This window comes from Perna viridis, chromosome 7, assembly GCF_037379345.1.
Source record: "Perna viridis isolate PV_CMFRI_1.1 ecotype Kerala chromosome 7, ASM3737934v1, whole genome shotgun sequence".
NCBI classification, from domain to species: domain Eukaryota; kingdom Metazoa; phylum Mollusca; class Bivalvia; order Mytilida; family Mytilidae; genus Perna; species Perna viridis.
The window spans coordinates 29,600,837-29,628,764 of record NC_142451.1 but is presented as its reverse complement, the minus strand read 5'-3'; the positions used below and the strand labels follow the sequence as shown (position 1 = coordinate 29,628,764).

The following is a 27,928-nucleotide window of genomic DNA, read 5'->3' as shown; positions in this document are numbered from 1 at the left end:
ATTTTAAAGTCTGATTTTATACCTCACTAGGCGACCAAGCAAAATAAAAATCAGCCTCCCAAACTGATCAGTATGCATATTCAATGTGAAAGTTTGATGATACATGTGCACTCGTCGCAACTTCGGCCGAGTCCGTACCATCCTCATTGAGGTAAAGTAGCGGAGTCACCCGAGGTTTGCCGATTGGATACACGTGCTTATTTTCACAAAAATGAAAGTAAAATTGCTCTTTTGCGCATGTGCAAGTTAGTAAACTAGTGGTAACTGCTTTAACTGAATTTCCCTGTTTCCATATATATATAAAGGAAACAATTATTGCGTCATTTACTGAAGACCTGTGAACACACGTGTTACCGTAGTTCTGGACTAAAATATTAATTTATTCTCTTAAGCAAGAAACATGCCATCAAAGGATAAATATGATGTTATTGGCATGCAGGAGAAATTACCTAAGGATACACCAGAATCCAGTAATAATAGTTCAAGTTCTCCTGAGGACGAGGTAAAACTACAACAAAAAGTCAGTTTACTGAATGGTGTTACTATAATCGTTGGTAGTATTATAGGATCAGGAATTTTTGTGAGTCCTAAAGGAGTATTAGAAGGTGCTGGTAGTGTTGGACTCTCAATTATAGTATGGATTGGCTGTGGACTGTTTTCTATGGTTGGAGCATATTGTTATGCTGAACTTGGTACTTCAATAACCAGATCAGGGGCAGATTATGCCTATATATTTGAAGCATTTGGACCATTTTTAGCTTTTTTGAGACTCTGGGTAGAATGTATGATTGTGAGACCATGTTCACAAGCCATAGTTGCCATGACTTTTTCCTACTATATCATTGAACCATTGTTTCCAGATTGTGAGCAGCCTGATAATGCTATCCGTCTACTTGCTGCATTGTGTATTTGTAAGTATTATAACTTAATGTGATGATAATTTTACATGTACATATGTACACGTACAACTATGAAGTTAAACCAAATACTTTCCTTGACAGGCTTTACAAATACAAATATATATTCGTTCAAACACATTTACAAAATGTACAATAAATGGTTATGACACAATACACAAATCTAAACATAACATACAAAAAATGACAGTTCTAATACATATTGAAAATCTGGAGCGGAGGTGCCTTAAACTAATACTTTATTTGACAAGGCTAAACATTTATTTATATATTCAATTATTGCTGTTAGAATAATCAAACAGTTACTGTTTAATATTAAAGATATGTTATTTTCTGTTATTGAAAAAAAGCTTTTGTCTTTGTTTTTTATCTTGTTGTTGAGAACTTTCTGGGTACTTTATAGGCTTGACAGTGCATGAAAAAATGCATTTCATCTTCAATTTGTGAAGTACAATGTATTGCATGAAGCGCAAATACAGTTACTTTTGGGGATATTCTGGTAACGTCCCCTTTCAATAGCAAGACTGTGAGCACTAATTCAAAATTTACAAATTGTGGATCTGTCAGATTTAAATTTGCATACATTGATGTAAGCAGGTCTGCAATGTGGTTTGTATAAACTGTTTAGAAGACAATTATATTTTTGACTTCAATTTTCGTATGTTTTTAGATAATGTTCTTTTTTTAATTAGTTTTATTTCTTTTCACTTTTAATTTTCATTGATAATTTTATATAGGAATCGAATTGTAACCTTGATCTAGTTCAGATAAGATAGTCATTGTTTGTCTGGTCATCCAGTACATGGAACTAATTAATTATTTTGATAGGGTCAGCTGCTCAACATGTTTAATGATCTGTATCAGACAGACATGGAGTAAGTAAAAAATCAAATTGGTAATTTGGGGAGTTTTCTGTTACATTTAGGTTAATTGGGTTTATTAGTTCAGATTCAGGCATAATTATGGACAGTTAGAAATCAGAGTTCGATCGGTAAACATTGTATTTAAATATGTGAATGTACATATTGTGTAAATAAACGTAGGATTAGAAAAATCGTTTTTAATCGAAACCATGGTCGTAGAAAAAGGTTATAGTGCTTGTCGTCTAGCTTCCCAATTACATAATTGAACAAACAATCGTAAAATCGCTTCTACTGTGCAACCACTCTGCTCCATTTTCTGGTAGCAGAGTGTGGTTAATATGGACAAAACAGACTTATCGAAATCGTATCGAAATTATAATTCATAATTGGAATTAATATTGACATTAAGTGATCGTTAATCAAAAATGAGCAATTGGGAGCTAGATATTAGAAACGAAAAAATGGAAGAGACAATCATCGAATGACAAAATGAAAAAAATCGAGGATATTAAAAAGGACAAGGCAAAAGCTAAATCAGCTTTCACAAAATTGAGACATAAACTTCTTCAGTTAATCAATGAACCGGATTAAATTCCAGATCGTAATATCATCAAAGAAATAAGACAAAAACTTACAAATGCAGAAGAAAATGCTATGAACATTATGGAATTATTATATGACGAATATAAGAAGAGAAATGAAATATTAAATGTACAGAAAACAGCTAAAGAACTAGAACAAATAGAATTAGAATTTTCTAAAGCGATAAATGAATGTCAAAACTTTTTGATAAGTACAAAAGACGGTTCTAGTGTTTCATCGCGTGCCTCAAACTATAGAAAAGAAATAGATAGACAAGATGTTCTAGTTACCGACGATAGTAGCAATAGACGTGAAATTAAAGATGACATTGGACAATTAGCAGATCGGATTAATTGTGACATACCAGTTGAAGTCCAAAGTGACAATTGTATCAAAATCGGAAATGACATGTGGAAGCAGTTGAAATGAATTGCGATTCCAATATTTTCGGGTGACAAACAAAGTTATGAAGCATGGAGGGCCGCCTTCATGTCGTGTGTGGACAAAGCGCTGGCTGCACCTGAATATAAACTTTTACAGTTAAGACAATACTTATCAGGAGCATTAAAAGTGGTTGAAAATCTTGGATATTCAGAATCCGCATAAGTGGCTGCAAAAAATAGATTGGAGCGTAAATATGGAGGTAAATGACGACAGATCGCACGTTATCTAGAAGAGTTAGAAATTTTCAAACCAATTTGAGTGGGAAATTCAAGAGACATTGACAAATTCGAAGATTTAATTGACATAACTGTTGTGAATCTAAGGGATGCAGGTCGTAGAGAAGAACTTGGTAATGGATCGTTGTACAATAAATTACAGCAAAAGTTACCTGAGTCAATGCTTGCACAGTACCATAGATGGTTATTTGAGAAACGGAGACCGAAATAAGTCGAATTGTTAAGAGAGTGGATAATTCAGGAAGCGGAATTCCAAATTATCGCAAGCGAAACTGTCTGAGGATTAGACAACTTGAACAACGATGACTTCAGGCGTCCGAGACCGGGAACAAACAGCACTTTTGTCAGTAACACTGAAAACACAGACAGAAATGCTCTTAGACGACTATGTAAAGTATGTAATGAGCCGCATGGTGTGTGGAACTGTGAAATGTTAAAAAAAAATGGATTTGCAAAAAAGATGGAATGTTGCAAAGGAGCATAAACTTTGCCATCGTTGTTTAGGAGATAATCACCTCGGACAATAGCAGGATTAACTCCCCTTGGATGGACATGTATTGGGAATCCAGACATTGATGATAATCTGACACATTACAATTACACATACTTCATTGGAAATATCAGTGAATCAAATGAATACGATTTATTGTTAAAGACATTCGGGGACATTGAACACGTCAAACCTATCGATAAGAATAAGATGTTAAGTGCCGAAGATAAACAAGCTGTCAAAATCGTTGAACAATCAATGTGTTTCAAAGATGGTCGCTATGAAGTAGCCTTACCTTGGAAGAGTGACCCTGCTAATTTGCCGGACAATTATAATATGGCTTATCGCAGAATTGAGAATACTGAGAAGAGGTTAATTAAGGATACGACTGTGAAGAACGATTACGTTAAAACTATTGAAAAGTATCTTGACAAAGGTTACATCTGTAAAGTGCCAGCCGAAGAAGAGGTGCCGAAATCGGGAAAATGGTATTTACCGCAATTTACAGTTGTAAGACCAGACAAGGAAACTACAAAGACAAAGATCTTATTCGACACGTCCGCAAAGTGTGAAAATGCATCGTTAAATATTGTCATTCATCAAGGTTCAAAATTACAGAGGGATTTATTTGATGTTCTATTGTGCTTTAGAAAGAACCCAGTTGCGTTAGTCTGTGATTTCGCTGAAATGTATCTGTGGAGAAATATAGCTCCAGTTGATAGGTCATTTCACAGGTTTTTGTGGCACTCAATGGAATTAAATCAAGAACCGGATGACATGTGTGCGGGACAAATCAAACATTATCCATTATGTCAGCTAAATATTGGATTATATCCGCCAGAGAGGAAATACATGAGTGTGAAAATGAGTGCTATACATGTTGTAAGAGAAAGGCGAAAACAGCAGGGCAATTAATGGCTCCTTTACCGGACATTCGTTTCAGAACGCTATTACATGCATTTGCGCGTATAGTAGTGGACTATGGTGGTCTGTTTATAGCAGTGCAGGGTTGTGGAAAGAGACATGAAAAGAGATATTTGTGTTTATTTACGTGCTTGGCATCGAGAGCCGTGCACTTAGAAGTTGCTTTTGGACTAGATACTGACTCTTCTAAATGTGTTTTATAGAATGGCCAGTAGACGTGGAATGCCAAAAGAAGTTGTTTCGGACAATGGAACAAACTTTATCGGTGCAAACAAGGAATTACAGGGACTAGTTTCACTATTAGATAAAGATAAAATATGTGACAATACGTCGAATAAATGTGTTAAGTGGCATTTCAATCCTCCTCTCGCGCCTCACTTTGGGGCGTACATGAAACGATGATAAAAGCTGCAAAGAAAACAATTTATTCCATATTTGGATATGCGGACATTACTGACGAAGAGTTGTTAACTGCATTTATTGGTGCCGAAGCACTCATTAATTCGTGTTCACTTACATACAAGTCGGCAGATTCCACAGATGACTTACCATTAACTCCTAACCATTTCCTACATGGACAAATCGGAGGAGTGTTTGCATCAGAGACCATTGGTACAACTGACTTTAACCCACGTAAATGATGGCGTCGAATCCAGGAATTAGTTAGACATTTCTGGCAAAGATGGATTAAAGAGTGGTTACCAAGACTAAATAGAAGACATACATGGACTGAAACTGAAAAGGACTTGAAACCCAATGACATTGTGCTTGTAATGAATCCCAATCTTCCACGAGGACATTGGCCATTAGGCAGAATCATCAGGGTGTACTCAGGAAAGGACAATCATGTTCAAGTCGCCAAAATTAGACTTGGACAAACAGTTATAGTGCGACCAATTACCAAACTGTGCCTGTTGGAAGTTAATTGACTTGAATTTAACGTCCGATATCTATAAATAATTATGGATTATAGACTATCAAACATTTTCGTTTATTTCGTTTTATTTTTTATTTTTTTGTTGTTGATTGGCTATGCTCAATCAAGAAGGGGAGAATGTTTAGAAGACAATTATATTTTTTACTTCAATTTTCATATGTTTTTAGATAATGTTTTTTTTTAATTAGTTTTATTTCTTTTCACTTTTCATTTTCATTGATAATTTTATATAGGAATCGAATTGTAACCTTGATCTAGTTCAGATAAGATAGTCGTTGTTTGTCTGGTTATCCCCATAATTTTTAAATAGCACAGCTCCACAGATATAGCACAGTGCTAAGAAATCATAGTGCTGCAGAGTGCAGTGCTATAATGGCATGGGGAGAACACTGTACGCCAAATGCAATCTGTGTTTATGTGTGTTTTGCAGAGTGCCATCAACTTGCTTGACAGTGAATAATATATTGGAGATTTAAATATCTGAAAATTGTTCATACATGTACATTTGTGTAACAGTAAAATAGAGATGTTAGAAAAAATGTCCAAAAAACAAACAGGAATAGCCCCCGCATCCCCAACCCCCATACACATGTAGTACACATTTGATGAAATACATTTTGTACCTTCAAGCCTTTGGACTTCAAACATACATTGTAGACACCAATTTATTACACTTTAACCATGCTGACCATAGTGAACAAATCCATATTTGACACCTTTTCAGTTCTTCACAATAACCCAGACCTCAGAAATTAAGCTGGTAAAAATGCTTTCAGGTCCTACATATGTACATGCAAGTAATGTACAATTTATCTACCGGTGTTTATAAGAAGTTCTCAAAATATTCTTTAGACCTGTGAATCAAATAGACTATTACAGAATACACGTATCAACAATAGGTACAAAACAGCCTGGAGACAAATTAAGGATGGCTAATTTCCATACTACATTAATCTATATGGTCCACAGTAACTGTTCTTAATTGGCAGTACATTTATGTGATATTTTCATTAGATGCTTTATGTGTAAATCTGTTGTCCTTTCCAAAAATAAAATGTGTGTAAATTCTCCCATAATTTGTTAAATTTTTCTGACAGATGAATATTTAGATAGAAATTGATTTTCCTTGTTATGTTGAACAGTAAGCTTGGAAAGGACGATGAAGGTGACTTTGAGAAAATAACTACACCTTAATCAAATCAATATCGACAAAATCATTATTGCTTGGGATTTGAAAGCATCATTCAAGGTTGATGGAGTTTTTGATACAAAGTCTTGTAATTTATAAAACTTGTGCATGTATCATGAATATAAAATATGGAAAGTGGCAAATTTGATATTCAGAGTTAATGTAACTACATGTACATGTACTTTTTGTATGAAGTTTCATACTTAAAAGCTGTGGGTATATCATACATGTATATGAGCAGGTGCAATTTGTATACAGTACCACTACAAGTCAATATACTGTACAGATACATGATTGTACAAGTGTACACATTTCTTATGATTTTTTTTGGTGATACCTTAGAAAAGCTCATTAGACTACACAATACATTATCAATTATGTTTTATGAATCAGTTCATTAATCAAACATCTGGGTTATTTTATTGATTATTGTTATGGTGTATAGTCATTTGATAGCTATTTTTAGAAAAAATATTTCATCATCACAGGCATAGTAAACAAACAAGAACTGACGTAGTTTTCTAAATACCAAAAGATGATGAAATGTTTGTTATTAAACTTGTTCACTTTTCATTGTTACGTAAGATTGCATCTTTGCGTCACTAATTAGTCTTCATCCTTAAAATACTTTCAATGAATATTAATTATGTTAGAAATAATTGTATGTAACTCAGGATTTTATAGGCCCAACTTATCTTAGACTTGTTATATTTATGAAACTAGAATTTATTTTAATTATGTCTTTTGACTACAGCAGTATTATGTTGGAGGCATCTATCCGGGAACATTTTGGATTTTTTTTTATCTAGGAAAGGTATTTGAATGATAATCATTCTAATTAAATAAAACTTGCTATGATGTGTTGTTTTCCTTTCTCTTTTTACAGTAATTCTGACATTTATTAACTGTGCTGATGTGAAGTGGTCAACTCGTGTTCAGGATGTATTTACGTATGCCAAAGTTGGTGCATTAGTCCTGATTATCATCACAGGGGTTGTACAGCTAGCAAGAGGTAATTTGTTACATACCTAGCCTTCCACTCATAAAAGTTGGTATTTATGTATTAGTGTAGGTTATTGACTTGTCCAATTTTGTTTGGCCTATTTTGGACATGCATGGCTCCTTTTATTAGATTTAGTGCCTCAAAAATGTTTTTCGCTACTGGCCTTTACAGTCAGTATCATAAGGCCAAAAAAAAAAAAACAAAAATAGTCTTGTTTCCATCTACCAGCAAGAAAAAAATAAATAAAAATAATTATTTTATTTTTTAAAAACATTTTACTTTGAGTTAATGATTAAAAAAAAATCTATATTTTATTTGTGCTTGAGCCAAAATGGCCATTGAATGTTTTTGGTAAAAAAAAGTTAATATTTTTGGGGCATAAGTTCCCCGTGTTATTATCCACACAAACTAAATCTGAAAATACTTGTATGACATTGGCTTGCCATTCATTTGATCTTGAAGATTTTAAAATACCTGTGCATCTGCTTGTAAACAAAAACATATAGCATAAGATGAGAAAATTGAATATATTTACTTCATGTTACAGATATCGGATATACTTTTTATATATCTTACTTTTTGTTCTAGAATTCCAAACTTATTTAAACCAACAGATAAGTTCCTTTATTGTGGAGTGCAGGGGTTCAAATATACTTTTAAGGATGAAAGGTCCTATACCGTTTTGCTTCCTTAATGAAAAGTCCATAATAAGAGTAAATGTATGAGTATGGCAGGTCCAGGACTAAGGTACATGAACATTTCATTGGTCCTGCATCAGAATTTTAGGGTCCAAGATCACGGACCAGTGCTAATTTGAACCCCTGTGCACTATTAATTTGAATCTTGAAAAAGTCCAGGACCCTTGAAAGAAAATTTGGACCCTGCTGACAGGAAGGAAGCTCTTTGTTCTGTCTTTGATTAAGCCTACTAGGACTTTTAATACTAACAAAATGACCATAGAGGGGCTGGCGTATTTTGCTTTTGTTCAGCAGTATATTCCACATGCTTATCATCATGTACTGCACATTTGATATGCATGAATGTAAGGCAGAAAGGTTAAGGGTCATAAATTGATCATCTTTTTGATGTATTGTCATGACATCAAGATGCCTATACATATTTTAACTACAAAGAAAGTGTAGTGCATGTCATGACACTGCATGTATACAACAGTATCTTTTTTTATTTGTCCATTTAATGAGGCCAGGGACCATGTTTTACATACTTGGATTACATAATTTGTTTATCATATTAATGTTGTAATATTTAGAAAACATGTACCATTTTGCTATCTATTAAGGGCATTTCACTTTATTTCTGTCATATTTGTTAAATATGTAGACAAATTGGTTTTTTTATTATAGTATTATTAATATTATTTCCTGATGCAATACCATGCAGTTCTCACTGGTATTCTGACAAACCTGTAGATTTGCTTTTTTTCTGATGTAATACCAGTTCTAACTGGAATATGATTGTGATTTCTATCTTATAAGACTTACTGATAACTTCTCTCAGACATAGTACATGTATACAATACTTGCTAAAACTAGAACAATACAGAAATGTCAAGGTCAATAATAACTGTCCCTTCAAAATATTGGTTCTTGTGTTGTAAACTTTTATTTTAAAAAGTTGAAATGAAGAATTGCCCATTATTATTTGATCATGCACTGTAATTTACATCTACTTGTATTCAAGGTTAGCTCTAATTCTGCAGTACATGCACATGAACAATGTGATATTTCCCACGATTCTGCTTCCCCTTGGGCAGTGAGGGATATAAATCAAGTGTAGCTCTGAATACTAGTAAGCCTGGTTTTTTATGACCTTTTTACATATTGTAAATCAGTGAATGATAAATTTCTTCATAAATGTTTCTTTAACAGGACCTGAACAGTTGTTATGCAATAAAAGACCCATCCTTTCACGTATAAAACTTTTGCATGGTGTTTTGCCGACTTGAATTAACATCAATCAAATGAGAGCATTAGTTTGAAACTATTTCTTCTATTTCTGAATTTAAATGTGTCCAAAACGGACTGTAAAAAAATGATAAAAATCGTTGAAAGTGCATTAAGAATCATACACCCAGTTTATTTTTAAGTTTCATCTACTGGCTAAAGTAGTCTTTTGTTTAGAATTAGTTAGGAACTTTCTATAAAAAGTTAATGGCCCAGCCCAATTTGCAGTACTATTGGCTATTTGGCTTCTGTAAGGCTCTTTCCCTATAATAGAGTATAGGTTTTCCCCTGTTAGTCCATAAATGTCAGCCACTAATATGTGCCATTCAGAATGTTTTTAGACAAGATTCCAAAAGGGTTAAAAACAGATTGTGTAACTTTTTTCAACAACATTCACTTTGACTGTTATTTTACATGTTTAACTGATTTTTTCAGGTGAATATGAGCACTTCAAGAACCCATTTGAGCACACAGAGACAGATGTGGGTAAAGTGGCCATGGCATTTTACTCAGGATTGTTTGCTTACAATGGCTGGTTAGTAATTAGGACCTGATATTAAATATCTGTGCAGGGGTTCAAAGGTCAGGGACACCAAATATCTGACCTACAGTGTAGGACTTTAGAAATTTCTTTTTCCCAGGTTGCAAACCTTCAACTATATTTATTGATACTTTATTAAGGACTTATGAGTTTACTAAAGCAGACCATTGATTTGAAACTTGAAAAAAAGTCCAGGACTTTCCACTCTTAAAAGTTAATTTGGACCCCTGTCTATATGTTAAGTGTCTGTTATCTTTTGCCATTGGTAGTTAAACCTGTATCAAGGACCATCTGTATTTAGCAAAAACCAGTCTTAAACAATCTCTTTGAAGTGCAACCTGTGTAAAATGAACCTTTATATAAAGACCACCTGTCTTATGTGACCATGATTCTGCTCTCACTTGGAAGGTCACTTTAGACAGGTATTACTATAATCCTAAGGTCTGTTGTTTCATCAGTTGGCAAACCATTAGTAAATTTGGGTTTGGTCGTCTTTAAGTTGTTCATTACTTGACTCAAATTTTCAATAAAAATCAACAATTTGTGTAACAAATATTTTGCAGTGGTGTAGAGAAAATAATGAATCATTTTTATCATATTTCAAAGAAATTTGAATTAGCATAATGCTATTTATTTAATGATACCTTAAAAAGATCAAATCAAAAGTGATTTTTTTCCGTCTTTTTTTTCTCAAACATACATGTATAAAAGCTGTTACAAATCCCTTCTTATTAAATACAGCTCACACAAACTTGTGTTAACTTCAGCACATATTCAGTATCAATATACATATAATTTTTTTAAAGATTTGTTTTTCTTCTTAAGAAAATACCAAAAATATTGTGTTTTACAAATTATCTGTTGAGAGTCATTCATGTACAATACTAGTACATATTTACATGAACAAATGGGTTTAAGTAGCATTCCAGCTAAGAATTATGCAAAATGTGATTCATGGGTGAAAAGCCTACATATTTTTATTTTTGATATTTTGTTTAGATTGCTATAGTTAACAGAAATAAACATTCGGTTTTTCGTATAACCTGTGTTCTTAGGAGATCAAAACTATGTACTGTGAAAGTACTTTCGTTCGTGGGTACAAATTTTCGTGACTTAGGGGAAAATGATCAGTTCATGGATTCTTAAATTCATGAGTTTGACTGCACTGTCATACTATGAATGGATTTTCTTTTCGTTGGCAACCAAATTTCATGGTTTACCAAGGCGGCTACATGTACATGTACTTAATTAGTCTCAATTTGAATTGTACATATGCCATGTACCTGTAATTCATTCATCTAATGTAAAACAAAAAATTTAAAGTATTTGATGACAATTAACTCCTATAGATCCAAGATAATTCATATGATATATATACCAGCTAAAACCATGTATAATTTTGGTCAAAACAAACTGACTTTAAAGTTTGGTCAAAACATTGGGCCTTCTGTATATTATTGCCAAAATTATTATACTTTGCTTTGTGGTTCATGACAGATATTTGCACTGCAGCCAATATTTTAGAAGATTTAGTCTGTTAAGTCAAACATCTTGAGTATATACAAAATGTAAATTAGGACAGTGTTTAGTGTTTAAATGCATTGTACATGTAAATAATTCAGGTTAAAAAAATTCAGTCATTTAATTAGAATTAGATATGTTTTGTAAGGTATTTAAATACATTTACATGTAATTATGCTTGATCACTACAGTACTGTCTGTATTTCAGTCCTGTTTTCATGTATCATGTTCTTGTAGTACATAATATTACATGGCTATTATTTATTTTTTGTTATAATTATTTTCATATACATGTATTAGTATTCAAAGACTCTTGTGGCTATAATTGCATTGTTATTGGCTTAATCCTGTTTAAATGGTAGATTTAGTTAAGAGTCTAGTATTTGTATGGTTATTGAAAAGGTTCAGATTTATTTTTACATACTTGAACAGTTTACATGTCGGTCCTTTCCTTCAAAATTCTCAATGACTAGCCAGAATAATAGAGGACTATATAGGACTCAACTAGCCTGAAACAAGAAATGTACACATCATTTCACTAGCCCTAATCAATTTTCACTAGCCCCAGGCTTTGGGCTAGTGGCTGAAGCAAGCACTGACATGTACATTCATATTCTTGCTAAAGAGCTTAAGAGTTTTACCAAGTACAGACTTTCAGTAATAATGCCTATTTAATACTATTTATCAAAGATTTTCAGTTGTTTAGAATTTATCAAATTATTTGAAGAATTGATTTATGCTCCTCTAATGTTAAGACATCAATTTATTATCAGACCATTTATTAGTTTTTACTAATCAAGAACTTGAATAAAATTACTAATGTTTAAATATGCCTTTTTATAGTGTTAATTTGTTTTAGAATAGGGACTGGGTTGCAATCAGAATGGTTTAAACTGGCTTTTCTGATATACCCCCATCTGTTTGTTTATCTGACCACATTTCTTGTAAGTTCAACTCCTTCTTAATTGCTGGAAGGGTTTTGATCAAATGTGTTAGAAAGGTAGTTAGGGCATCATTACATGTATCTAGATGTGCATGAAGGAAAATTATTATTGTTTGAGGACTCCAAATAGAGGTACATTGCAAAAATTTAAGTCTATTTGAAGCCTTTGCAGAGATCGACACTAACAGTAGTCCAGTAGTCCTGTGCCACCCTAATTTTGGAGAGGACTACTTTTTTTACTAATTTTTCATGGTAGTCCTATGGACTATCTAAATTTTGCCTTTTTTTTTTTCGTAAGATCTAAGAAGAGAACCATCATTACCACCTGGGACTACCTGTTTTACCTCTGAAGTAGTCCTGTTGACACCAAACAAATGTAGTTTATAGTGTCAAATCCTGCTTTATGAGCTTATTCACAGTATTTCCAGTTGAACTTTATGCAAAACTATATACTAAGCAGAAATCTTTTCAATATGGAAATATTACTCTAAGAAGAATCACCTTTTATGCAAAAAAATATAAATTCACAATAATAAATGAACAAAATTGCTGCATTCTACTTAGACCATGGGGAGATCTCTTCAGTGATTTCTGACTATACTATAAATCTGGATTTATTTTATCTGTCATACCGCTGACCTCGGAGAAGACTTGTTAATGTTATTAGCCAGACAAGGACATCTCAAGAGAGAACTTAGTCTGAAATAAATCTTTATTAGATGGAAAGACTTAATTGTTTTGACAAATACAAAAACATTTTAAGTATTGTCTTTCAGCATTGCATGTCGGAAGTATTTTTCTCTGTGATATTTTGATTATCGTGAGACTTTCACAAAGACATTTAGTCTATCATGCTTATTCTCAATAAAACATGTAAATGTACATGTATGTCTATTTTCACCACAAGTTCATGTGTAGGAGTTGCTTCAAAGTGCCTTAGTTGTTAAGTTTTCCTGTTAGGATAGGGGGAAAAATGTATATCTTTTGGATGGTTACAATATGTGAATAAGACTTTAACAAAAAATTATCTGTGTCCTGTAACACCATCAACCACATTAACAAAGAGAGTTACGATGTACATTTCATATACAAGAAAAATATCAAGAAGATTTAAATCGATAAAATTTATGTTTCATACACAAAACAGTGATTTCCTTCTTTTTAATACTGGTATGTTAATTTGAAGCACATGTATGAAAAAAATAAATCCATGTGTTTTTTTTTCTTAATATTGATACTATGCCTTGTACATGTATGTAACATTTGACAGTACCTAAATAAAAAATAGGGTTCAAGATGGTTTTTACCTCTTCCGTTTGATCTTTTTTAAATTTAACAATAATTTTAAAAAATACACCCTCTTCTATTGCCTGAGTTGATTTTTTTTTATTATAAAGTGGTATTATGTGAATTCTTTGTTCGTACATGTACATACAATGTATGTATAGCATGCAATACCTATACTTTAGCTGTTGTTGCATAATTATAAACTGATTCAAAAAGTTCAAACCTTCTTAAGTTTGTAACATGAATATAATTGTACAATACACAGCAAAAAAAGGGTAAATTATCAGGGCTATGAGCTCATGATAGATTCATACCTATTTATCATAAACTAACAGAATATAAAGAACATATTACAAATATTGTACATCAATGATATAAAAAAATTAAACAGGATTAATACAGAAGATTTGAGATGCATGCAGGGTGACGCGAAAGTACTGTACTAATGGGTTGACTGGCAGAAAAAAAGAATTCATTTTCCCTTCAATATTAAAATATATAAAACTTGTCTCTCAAATACTATTTTCAACTATTTTAAGTCTATATCTAAAAATTGTCAGGCATATTAAAGAATATATTTAGGTTTGTCATGATGCTCAACTGGAGAAATCAAAGATGGCGGGATGACGCAAGGGTACTAGTGGGGGCTACAGATACAGAAAGAAATATTCATTCTTTCCCTCAAGATAATCAAAACTTGTTCACAAATAGTATCAGTAAATAATGAAAGAATTGTGTCTACATAAGGGAGTGCTTTTGTGCAGTAACCCACCTTATTTAATCAAACTATTTCCCGTTTGGCGTCCCCTTCGGCTTCAGAAACTTTTCTTCTAAGGTCACGTGAGATATTCAGATGCATGAGATGGCCACTGACTGTAAAAAATTATCACCACATGCTCAACAGTCCGAAGAAACAAGTCATTAAATAGTGCATAAATATTACACAGATTTCTAAATAAAATGGAAGATGCGAAATTTCCCTTGCATACTGTTTGATTAACTATCAGTTTCATGGTTATTCTTATTCTTTTCTATTTCACATTTCACTCTTTCCATTCACGATGGTATTGATCGTGGATGCATGTGAGTGCTACCGCAAATTATGATATTTAGCAAGATTTTCATGTGATGCCAAGGTCAATTTCAGCTACTGTCATGGCTTCATTGACAAAAAGGGGGGTTGAAACAATTTGTGCCCCCAAGTGCCTGAGTTGTACATAACCGACTTCAAACACTGAAATACTATAAATTTATTAATGTTATGTTGGTTTTTTTTTCACACTAATTCTGTCTATTGTTCACATTTGTAGGTTTGCTATTTCCACATTTAAAAATGTGTATTAACTTATATGATCAAAGGAAGTTTTTCATAGATTTTTTGTTCATGCTACATCAGTACAAAAAATTATATCAACTTATCTTGATATGATTTTGTGTTCAAGTACATGTTCTAGTTTTACATGTACTGAATTAATTCTTGAATAAAAACTGCAAGGAAAAAATTGAATGACTTATTTTCTATTGAGGTTATGACTAATTTTTTTTTTCTTATAATTTTTCAGGAACTACTTAAACTATGTCATTGAAGAGTTTAAAGAACCTGCCAAGTAAGTTACAAAATTTCCTACATGAAAAAGGTCTTACGAGGTCAAAGTAAAAATGAATGGTTAAATAGTAACTATAGTTCTTTAGTTGAAACTGAAATGCTATCCTCACATTTCTAGTTGTTTCTATCTGATGGTCATAACTAAAAATTGTCAGAGGTGTCACTTGTATTACAATAAACTTGTGTAAGGTGGGACAAATTGATAGATTTCATAATGTGAAGTCTTTGTTCAAATCGTGCCGAACCATTGTAAACAAAGGTTTATTTTGATTTTCATCCTTGGGTAACTTTAAAGCTTAATCTGTTTTGGAAGAAATTGATTAACTGAAGAAGGAGTGACTGAATCAATGAAAAATCCTTTGATCAAATTTTGTCTTGTTCATTGTAATATATGGCGACATCTGTACAATTATGGATCTCATTGACGTACATGTACAAAATGTTATAGGTGAATGTATTCAGTGCTTATGTAAATCAATTTTACTTTTGTTTTTATATCAAATCATGTTCAAGCATTAATGTGAAGTTGAACAGATTTTGCTGAATCGACATGCATCACTTTGTATTTGAAGCAGAGTCAGTTCTGAATGATACACACTCAACTGTTTGAATAAATGGCTGGTTCTATAAATATTACCGGTACATTGAAATATGTCTAAACCAAACACTTTCGAATGGTAGAATACAATGGATGATTACGGAGGTGTTAAGTTATTCCATATTCAAAATACATTGAAACTGATATAAAGAGATTTCAAAATGAGAATTATTTTGACATGTTTTTGTTAAAGGCTTTACTGTATCAAAAAATTAACTTTTGAACTTAAGAGTATAATCTTACAAAGTAGGCCTGCTAGAACCAATTTTCACAAGCTGTGAGATTCAGAAACAAATGCTACAGGGTGTGGAGCTAATTGTTTTACATACATCACTCATGTATACCTTAAGCTAAAATAGATTACAGTTTGTCAACTTATACTTTTTTGTGGCTTAGTTTTGCCTTTCAAATTCTAGGAAATATTACTTTGCTTTTGCTGTCCTTTCTTTTGAAAATATTTAAAAAAAAAAAAAAAAACAATTATTCGTCATGTGGAATCTTGTTTTTGCTGTCAGATAAATATTCAACATGTGGTATTAAAGGGGATAGAGTAACAACTGGTTGACTTTGAGTCAGAATAATATGTCCATGTTGGGTGGCATGCCTACCTGCAAGCTGTTGCTTCTGTGAGATAGCACAATAAAGATCCAGCTCAACTTATGGACTAGGACAAAGCAGTGTCTGTTTAATTGGTCAATTGTTCTCATCCTGAAATGCATGAAGTATCTACAATTAGAGGTTAAACCATAAGAGTTAATCAATCAATTAATCAATTAGATAAACGGTGAAAGAAATTAGCAGTAGACCTATGGACCGAGTCTATGTAAAATCAAGCTGGTCTATGATGAAATTGGCTCAAGTTGCCTTGAAATGTACTGTGCTGTCAATGTAAAATTATGATGGGTCTATGTTGACAGAAAATTCAATTTCTAACACAGGATAAATTTTCTAAAAAGGAAAGCATTGAAGTTAGGTTATTTTGATCATCTGTTTGCGGTATTTCAAAACTTTAGACCACATTCAAAGGTAACCTTTTGATTTGAACTCGTAGTTAAAGTTCTGACATAGGTTATTCTTTCAATTTATAACTCTTGATGACAAAAGTTCGCATTTTACACTAGATATTTGACTAAAGTCAATCCCAGGCTCCTGGATAAAGATTAAGGTGATCGGATAAATTTAAAGTACAAACTATTTTACTATCCCAGTTTCTTAGGAGTATTTACATTTGTTAGCCAGTAGATTAAATTTCTTTGTCCTTAGAGGAAATCTTGAGATAGAGATATTATATAATCAGGCTACCTGGTTTTACCTGGACAGATGTTCATATGACCAACCATCAGGTGTTTGATAAAATGTTCGGTGACCACCTTAACTGACCTACTTATAAAGACCATACATTTACTACATGTACAAGTGAAACATGTATGGCTTTATTTGAAAACTTCCTTCTAACTTTGAATCAGTTACAGGATGTGATAATGTGGCTTTGTGTCATTGATCCTCTAATACAATGAAATTTTAAATTTTGTTTTCTTAAGAGAATTGACATTCTATTGGACTCCACTTAGTATTTTAAACTGAACCAATGAAATACAAATGTACATTTAAGTGTCCATCTCTGTAAGAATCAGGCAGTCAGTGAAACATGGTATGAAAAAAAACCATCATTTTGATAGTGTAATTTGACTATTTGCACCATCAGAATCAAGGAAAACAGACAAGATTTTCCATATCATGCTGTACCATTGAGTTATAATTTCATTGAAATGCACTGAAAATGAACATTACAATGGCAGATAACCTTCATTTTTCTAAGATTCTATTGAAAAATTTCTGCACAAAGCCAGTAATGTAGAGATCTAATAATGGTCTTTTCATATACAGAAAGTATCCTTGAGTGATATTACATTGTCAGATTGGTGGGGTTTTGACATGCATTTTTCAGATTTTTCCCATTTTGCCTGATTCTTGCGAACACTTTCACTTAAATTGATACAAAGGGATATCAAACAGTTTTAGGTGTTCACAGATTTCACTGTATTTAAATGACTGGTGTTAATGGTTGAATGAAATATTTTGGCCCGGTAGACTGTAGTTAGATTATAAAATGTTTCATTTCCCACAGTTTTCTTTGAATATGAATGAAAGAGTAATCAAGGGAACCAAGGTTATAGCGGTAATCAAAAGAATGTAATCCAGGGACAAAGACCAGACATGGAAAACAGACATACACAACAAAGAACATAAAGTAACTAAAATCGTACATACAAAGTAACAAAAGTAAATGAGCAACTCGGACTCCACTAAAAACTGGGAGCATGGACCAAGTGCACCGGTAGGGTAAGCATCCTCTGCTTTTCTAGAAACACCCGCCGAGTTGCTCATAAAAAGTCAAGTCCGGGGTAGACAAACGAGGGAAGGAAAACTATGACCCGTTGAATAAATCAATTTTCATGGTACTGATGGATACACCATAACGATCCACGAGTTCATGATAATGACCATAAAACTTCTGTAATGATGACTTCAATCTTGTAGCAACATAACCCTGTTCCAGAAGCCTATTTGTTTGAATCTTTATAAACTTAAAACTTCTTTATTGATTCCTCTTCAATGCAATCCACAAAGTGGACAAAGCATGTTAACTAAGAAGAAAAGTCCTAAGAATTAGGTTCTGCTAGACTTATTTTTGTCAATGAAATATTGGTTTAATCTGTGAACCTCTGCTTTTAGGAATTAGGGGCATTAGGTTTTACTACTGTTCTTTGGTATAGGAGTACTTATCTATGTACTACTGTGAAGGTACTTTTATTCAAGGGAATGAATTTTCTTGGTTTAGAAAAACAATATCAGTTTGACGATTCTTGAATTTGTGAATTTGACAATTCTATCAAACAAATGAATGGGAAATGATTGTCTCTTAAATTTTCATCATATTAAACTTAAGATCCTGTCATTTGGTTGGAAACATTAATGCAATCAGTAGTATTGTGTGTGTGCAACTTTAAGTAGATTAGCTAATCCATTTCCTGTTTACAGACTGCTATAGTTTTTGTGAAGTTATGTTATGTAACTATTCATAGAATTGAAAGTTTCTCTCATTGGGTAACTTTGATAAGAGTTCATGAAAATTATCTGAAATTTGGGTACATGTGATGTGATGGATTTATTGATTTGTGAGACATTCAGTTTTGTCCTGTATCAAAATACTGCTTGCCTTTTGTAGGAACTGCAATGTCTTTTTATGACAAGTCGATTATATTGTATTTCGATCACTTTTAATCATTGGAAAAGATTAAATATAAACTGAGGTTTAATATAATTCCAGAAACTTGCCAAAGGCCATTTGGATATCTATTATCATGGTGATGACAGTATATACACTGGCTAATGTTGCTTACTTCACTACAGTCAGCAGAGTGGAAATCCTAAGTGGCAGTGCTGTAGCTGTGGTAAGGTTATCTCCCCTTGTTATACCCTGCGGCACATTAAGCGGCTAGGTATTATGCAATACCTCAGAAAAGTTGTCTGTCAGTCTGTATGTTCTTCCTTCTGTGCATCCCCTGACAGTTTCCTGATGATAACTTTAGAAGATATTGAAGGATATTTTTAAACTTTGTACCATAGAATACAGATCAAGTTCACTTTTTAGTTTGGTTTGATTATTTACACAAAAAACTGTAGCCATTTTAAGTTGTTTTACCCCAAAAATGTTTTTGCAACATGGTGAAGTATAATTTAATGTCCCAAATAGATGCCTCATTTTTCTGTTTCTGTTATGAACACTTTTGTTATTAAGTTAGATAAATGGTTCATATTGAAAGGCCAGAAAAGTTGTTTGAATATAGTAGCTAAGTTTTTTAGAAATTAAGTTAGATAAATGGTTTATATTGAAAGGCAGGAAAAGTTGTTTGAATTTGGTTGCTAACTTTTTTAGAAATTAGAAAAAAAAATCATTTTACATGTGTTTCACATACTTTTAACCATGGTCAATAACAAGGGACATCTACATTTGTACCCAAGTTCTTTTATAGTTTGTGTTTGTTAATTCATGTATGGTGGTCTAATTAAAAAATGTGTTCATATTTTTTTCTGTAGATATTGATAATTATGAAATTTGATAACTACATGTATGCTATATTATTCAATTTACACTGTTAAACAGTTGTTGCAGTCCTACATTTATAAAACAAAAAATCAATCAATCGATGCTTATTGATTTTTAAAATGACCATATTTGCAGGTCTTATTTTTTCCATTTTTAGTCAACATACTTATCACAAAATTAATAATATGGGTGAGAAAAAGAATTTGAAATGCAAAACTAGTAAATCTCGGGTACCCTGGTGTAAAATTTATCAGATTTCACCATTTTTAGGTTCTGTGTCAATATGTCTAAGGCTCAGAAGATGACACAAAAATTAATTCACCAAAAAAAATTTCTTATTCAGTGTATATTTTTTCTAATTGCAGATGTTTTCTAAAAGATTGTATGGAATCATGTGGTGGATTATGCCAGTATTTGTATCACTCTCCACCTTTGGGGGGGTAAATGGTATCCTGTTTACTACTGCCAGGTAGGTTAATAACATTCAGTAAATTCAGGCAGTGAATTTGTTAGGGTTCAGAATTATTGATGCAGAATTCTCCACCCTCCCTTAATTATTGTAAAACTCTTACCTTTGATATGGGAAAAATGATCCACTTTAATGTGGAATTTAATGCAAAATATGAAAAAAATTATTTAAAAGTTTAAAAAAAAAAGTTATTTATCCCCATTTTTCACACAAAAATATGCGATGATTTTTTGGTGACATTTTTGGGGGCACTGTAATGAATATTACAGACTGTTTTTTAAAAGAGAAAACAAAATCAAAATTAATACAAAATTTCAATTTACGCTAGCAGTTCTGAATAAAGTAGCCTTTTTCCACAAGAATTATGAGTAAAGTTTCTGTTCACAAATGACTAAAGAAAATTATGAAATTTTACATGTAGTACAATTGTTTTTCAGGTTGTTTTATGTAGGAGGAAGAGAGGGCCACATGCCCATAGTTCTAAGCTATGTATCTATACAGAGGTTAACTCCTATGCCAGCCTGTATATTTATGGTAAGTCTAGTTCTATGCCTTCTGATATGTTGATGCAAACAGCTAGAAATTCCTGTTAGTAAACTACAGGGGATAGAGTTGGTTGGCCCCTTATTGAATGTCAAGCTCCATGCTGTGGCAGACGTTTTCCTGTCTCTTACTAACTGCTGCCTTTTGAATTCTCTTTTTCAAATAAAATGTATGAAAATCAGATGACTTCATTAAAATTATTCTCTCTTTCCCAACTTTGCAAGATTTTTGCATTTTTCGAGAGGGCTGACTGTAGCGTCTAGAGTGAATTTCAAACATCAGTCGCTGTTTCGGAGCTTGATTGAATGGCTGCTGGTGATTTAACTTGATTTCCGCTAGACAAGCCGGGTACATTCAAATACTTGTGGAATTATGGGAAGTTAAAATCTTCTCAATTTTCCATTTCACTTTTTTGGCAATTTTACACATATTTGTTATTCAATCAAAAGAAGACAATTGAACTCTATTTCCTGAAGTTAACTATTTTAATTTGTTGTAAAACTCACCATAAAATATTTCAAAAGATTCCTATAGTCTTTTGTGAGTTTTGTAAATCTTCAGGATTTTAAAAGTAAATTTTGTTTTTTTAAAGTTAAGTCATTTTGAAAAATGAACTACAAATTGAATTTTTTTCAAGTTATAGGGAACTCCAGAAATTGAAGTTTGTATATTACTTTTTTTTTTTTTTTTTTTTTCTGTTTCCAGATCCGAGTTCAACTCTATTGTTAATTACTTCCTACAAAGTTTTTTTTTCTTCATTCTTGGATATTTTTATTTTCGCATTGGAAGGTTATGCTGATTTGTGGTCATTAAAAATGCTGTCTTTGCTTTTAACAAGAAGTTTCTGAGTTCTTTGATGCTTGCATAACATTCTCAAAGTTTGATCAGTAATATGTTAGATTAAAATACCTGCTAAGTGATAATTAAAATATGAGGTGTAATTAACTAAAATGACACTTTGATGAATGATAAGTTTTCACTTTTTCACATCTAATATTACCCAAGCTAACAAAATGGCTGACTTGTTGGAGTTAAAGTAATTCTCTAAGAGTTAATACCAAATGGACAGAAAAGTCGATTCATGTGTTCGAGAAATCCAAGGTTATTTCTATTGATTATATTCATGTAAGAGAGAAGTTTGGTATTTTGAGCTGTGTTCGAGAAATCCCAGGTGTTTGAGCCATCCAAGTTCGAGCTAGTGAAGTTCGACTGTATTAAAGAATTTATTTAAAAGATTTATAGAAATTAAATGGACTATAAGAACTGAATGAAAGTAAACATGCAGGAGGTGAAGTCTGCCAAAAGGGAGACAATCCAATTTGAGCAATTAAAAGTAGATCAGCAGGCACTTAGTTGATTTTTTTTTTCATTGACTGCTATCATTATGCTACATGTACCTCATGTCCCCTGATTAACTATGTTGCCATGACAACTAAACAAATTGTTCTTTTTTTTCCAGGGAGTGTTATCATTATGCTACCTCATGTCCATCAACATGTATGCCCTGATAAAATATGTTACCAGGACAACTAAACATTCTTTTTTTTTCAGGGACTGTTATCATTATGCTACCTCATGTCCACCGATATGTATGCCCTGATTAACTACGTTGGATTTGTAAACTGGTTAGCAATAGGCATGTCCATTGTTGTTCTGCTGTACTTCAGGAAAGTCAGACCTAACATGAACAGACCTATTAAGGTTAGTTTACAGGAAGTAGTGTATATTTCATTTTCATTGTCAATAAAATGTTTGTCTCAGGGTTGATTGCACCTTTTGCCTTGAATGTTATTGTGCAATGCACCCCAATTTTTTCTACTACAGTAAAATCTGTTGAAATCAAACCCCTTGTGGACAGTAGTATTGGTTCTTGGTAGACAGGTGTTTGGTAAACCCAGGTTCAAAATACAATAAAACTGATATCAAAGGACTTCAGAAGTCTAGTGTTCAGGGTTTGCGTTCAAACAATTTTACTGTATCTGTAATGAGGTGAACACTTAAGTTTTTACACAAGAATGTAAAGAAAACTCCATGTTATAAATGTGAATAAAAAATTGAGTAATACTGTTCTTAAATTGGAATGTTTCAAATACTTTTTTTGGTTCAAAACAGGATATGTTTGTTGCACATTTCTAACTAAGAATATTGATTTTATGTTGAATTATTGTCTACAAATTACATTTTGAGAAAGCTCTATATTATGACTTTCACATACGAAAATGATGTTCTTTTCTTTTTAGGTGAACCTGTTTTGGCCAATATTATATTGTCTTATGACAATATTTCTAGTCGTATTGCCATTTTACGCTTCTCCCACTGAAACAAGTAAGTATGCTTCAGAGTTAAGTCCATATACAAATCAGCCAGGTTGTGATACACTTGAAAAGAACACATTAAAGAGGTAGTAAGAGAGTAAGGGACTCTTGAAATCAGTACTATGTTTGTATCATATTCAATTTCACCAAGGCTTATCAAGCTTCCAATTGAAACAGAATGAACTTAATCCAAGTTACTTTGATGCTTTCATGAAATTGATGTAAAATGCTGAATACAAATGTTTCAATGATTTGTAAGAGTTGTGTCCCTTACCTTAGGTCTACCTCCTTAAGTGATCACATTAAAAGAACATTATGTGAAACCAACCATGTAATGGTGAAAAAAGTGATGGCAAAATGTTCAAAATAGCGTTACTCGAAAACTACATTTTGGATTTTGCTGAAAGCTCAACTAAAACTGTTTCCACTGTACACATTTTCAAAATAATTTCATTGATCTGTTCTCAAGTTATGATCTGGAAACCCTTTGGGGAATGACAGACATGCAACTTTTTAGAGGGTATCACATAATACCTAACCACTTCTGGTGGAGGGGTATAAAAACTGCTAGAAAATTGTTAATTTCTATAACTTGAATCTTTTTTGACCATCCCAAATCTTGCGATATATATGTAGATTGAAGGGAAGGGAAAAGAAAAAATCATAAAACTGTGGATCAGTGCTGACTATGATAGTCAACTGAGCAAGTTAAACATTTTTTTCCCCCTATCACAATGCAGAAGGAGACATAGAAACTGGTGTCTGTCTATGCATCCTTCGCTTACACTTGTGGTTGCAGTCCTTGGAAATTGTTTGACAGATTTTGTTCAATTTTTGTAGATTGTTAGTGACCGTTTGTAGTTTATTCAATTGTGCCACCATTTTGTTTGACAAATTTTACAGGAGTAGTGGGACTTTTGCACTTGTTACTTTTTCTGCAGTGGTGGGGTAGATATGGTTATGACTTGCTTGTATGTGTTTGATATGAATGAAAAAGATAAAGCATATAGAGGAGTTTGTTTTCATAAACAAACAGGTCCTAACTTTGATGTTTATATTTCTTATTACAGCTTATGGTGTCATTATGATATGTACGGGTATACCAGTATATATTATCTTCATTGCATGGAAAAGCAAGCCTAAGAGTATAAATAGAATTACTGGTATGTATTAGTATTTATGCAGGGAAATTAAGTTGATTCAGGGCTTTTTTTCTAATATTTATATACCCCTGCTTGACATGTGGAGTGTATAATGATCTCTATGTCTTTTCATCCATCTTTTACACTTTTTTTTTTCCAGATGGTATTTGTAGTAAGACTTGGCCAAATTTGTTATTCAAATTTCATTATGATCCTTTTTCATTATGAAGAGTGTTGAAGCCCTTTTTTTTTACTTTGAAATATTGGTGTTCAGAGTATCTTAGATCTACAATTTATTTTCCATGTTGAAAATTACATCTATCAACCATTTATTTAAATACAGAAGAAAACATACCTGCCAACATTTGATAATGTCAATGGTGGTTTTTATGCATGAAATAGTCCTTAGAATCAAAGAAAACATTACATGGCCCTTCAAATTCATTAAGCCCCGTGCAGGTCATGGTGTCAAAAGAATAGGCCTGCAGCAGCTCTAAGCTTGTTGTTAAAGCCAACTAAATATTGCTCAGGAACCTAGCTGGGGGCTAGGCACTCTGCCCACAGAGCAACTGGGTTGTGTGCCCCAGGTGGTGGAAAGGGGTACCCCTGGTGTGTTACATGCTGGGTTTGTCAGGCTATAATACAGAAAACCTGACCGCAAACCATAGTGGGCACCATGTTGGGAAAGATGCCACATTCCTCGCACGTTAAAGAACCCTGCTGTGGTATTCAATAGGAGTAGGAACCTTTGCACTCCGCCACAGGATGCTGAATTACCCGACCCTACCCATCCCTCCCTTTTCCTTGTGGCAATCAAAATTTGTCGACCATATTATCCTTGTGGCCCATCCCTTTATTCATTTCATCATCATCATTTCATGTTCATTTTATCTCATTTCATGTTCATTGCCTTAATATACCCCAATTAAACCCCAATAATCAATCGATCAAATTCATCAAATTATGTTTTCTGGCTTTTTTATGACAACACAAATATGATGCACCACTTTTTTAAATGTTTGGTTGAAAATTATAGTCAAAATTAATCTTTGAAAATTGATAATTTTGGAGCTCTTGTGGGGAAATATCCAACAATTAGTGACACTTTGCAGGTATGAGAAAACGGGAGCTGTATTTCATTTCTTTAATTTACATTTATGATTAAAATTATATCATCTAAAAATGAGTTGCAAATCTTTGAGTTGTTGGTGTATCAGGCTATTTGCAGTTTAATATTAGTACAAATCTGTTTTACTCATTGGTTTTTTTTCTTTTTACAGAAAGAGCCACCTTATTTCTACAGAAACTGTTAGTTGTAATGCCAGAAGAAAATGTTATCAGTATAACAGAAGAAATTCAGCATGAACACGCAACATAAGCCTCTTAAGTTTCCATAGCAACATAGATCATGTGTGATATTTTGAGTCATGTTAAGACTTTACTGAAAATATCTCGAATCATCCAAGCTTTTAATGTATCAAAGATCTCTTGTGTTAAGAATCTGAGATCATAGTATCTTTCGATCTAGATCTTTATGAAAAAGTAGATTTCACCTATTACATTAAAGGGAAAGACCCCCTTTGCATTAAGTTCGGCTCTTATGATAAATCATACCCACGTAAACAAAAATAAATAACCTTTAATGCAAAATACGCTTTTATAAAATGATCAAGGCTATGCAAAGTTTGAAATCTTTGAAATGTAAGTGGATAGCCATCTTGCAGAGCTCTCCTTTCTGAAGGAAGATCATAAGCAGACTTTATTGATTTTAACCAAAAGCTTCCGATTGGCTCTTGACGTCACTAAGTCGGTTTGGTACTGATACATGTACTGCAAATAATATGTAAACAAAGAATATTCTGTAAATATTTCTATGATCCTGTTTATCTAATCACCAAAACATGTTGTCTTGTCAACATTACGATTGCAGGAATGATAAAAGAGAATGTTCTAAAAGTTTTTGATCGGCATCACGAACATTCTTAGGAAGTAGATTGTCCTGTGACATACTAATCTTCTGGCAGCAAATCCCGGTTTTTTGTCAGTGTTCTCTGACATTTACTTACATGTTATGCATCAATCTCTTCTATTTATTTTGTGTTGAAATTATAGGGGGAAAGTCCCAAATTTGAGATTTCTTTGGACATCGTAATTAATTACCTATTTACTTTCACTTTACAAACCGACTTCGTGACGTCACAACTCAACCAATCATGGTGGCGCCCATAGACGCGGGATATTCAAATTGCCTAATTTTAAATCGTAGTTAATTATTAAAAAAAGGAAATAATTTTGTTTCAATTTAATTTTCATGAACATTTAAAAGACTAGTTTTGATATTTATGACTTGCACAATAACATGGTCTTCTCCTTTAATCATATGATGGCTTTGTATCTAGTTTTTGGAAAAAGAATCAATTCTATCTTTAAATGTATTTAGAAGGATCAAATTGTATTGAAATTAAACAAGAAATAAAATGAGCGTTGCAGCTCCTGGTGTTTCATGGATCTCATTTTTTAACTTTTTGGTATATCTGGATTTTTACTTGGCATCAAAGGTTTGCCATGTAAGCTTATATACATAAAAGTGATTGCATAGAAAAAAAATTAGTTAGTGGATGTCAGGGTATAATGCAAACTTAGAAAAAAGATCATTTGTTATTCTAATATGATGTGCTTCAATGCTCTTTAGACCATAGCCATGGTAAAAATGTGATAAACACATGACCAACATTTCATGCAACACATAGACTATGTGTATTAAAAAATATGAGGAAACTAATCGTATTAGAGTCATGGAAACTCCATTTTATCATTGTTTTACCATGGTTTGGCAAATCATTGTTTTACCATGGTTTGGCCAATCATTGTTTTATCATGGTTTGGCCAATCATTGTTTTACCATGGTTTGGCCAATCATTGTTTTACCATGGTTTGGCCAATCATTGTTGTATCATGGTTTGGCCAATCATTGTTTTATCATGGTTTGGCCAATCATTGTTTTATCATGGTTTGGCCATTTATATTGTTTGGTTTATCATTCTCACTTCAGGTTTTTTTTTAGCTTCATTTGTTCTCTGTATTTTTCATACATTATTGCTCCTCAGAATTGTTATTTTACATGTGGCATTAATACTAGAATCTCACTAAGCAAGTGAGTAATGAAGAATTGAGATAATTGTTGCTGGTCAAATAGATACATGTACCTATACACAGTGTTAACCTATGTGTAATTAATTATGTAATACATTTCTGACTTTTATTTGTTGATTTACAGAGGGATATCTTCTTAGGTGTTGAAAT

The 27,928-nt window shown here is 32.7% G+C and overlaps 1 protein-coding gene across 1 annotated transcript; it reads left to right on the top strand.

The window, feature by feature from the left end:
- The first annotated feature begins 326 nt into the window (after positions 1-326).
- LOC148612199 (Y+L amino acid transporter 2-like) lies at positions 327-27,522 on the top strand. The gene is made up of 11 exons (XM_088593438.1): positions 327-911; positions 7,469-7,594; positions 9,985-10,084; positions 15,404-15,448; positions 19,377-19,500; positions 20,522-20,625; positions 21,063-21,159; positions 22,720-22,869; positions 23,409-23,493; positions 24,554-24,646; positions 25,906-27,522. The coding sequence occupies exons 1-11, from the start codon at positions 401-403 to the stop codon at positions 26,001-26,003; spliced, it is 1,533 nt and encodes a 510-aa protein (XP_088449564.1). The 5' UTR covers positions 327-400; the 3' UTR covers positions 26,004-27,522.
- The last annotated feature ends 406 nt before the right edge of the window (positions 27,523-27,928 follow it).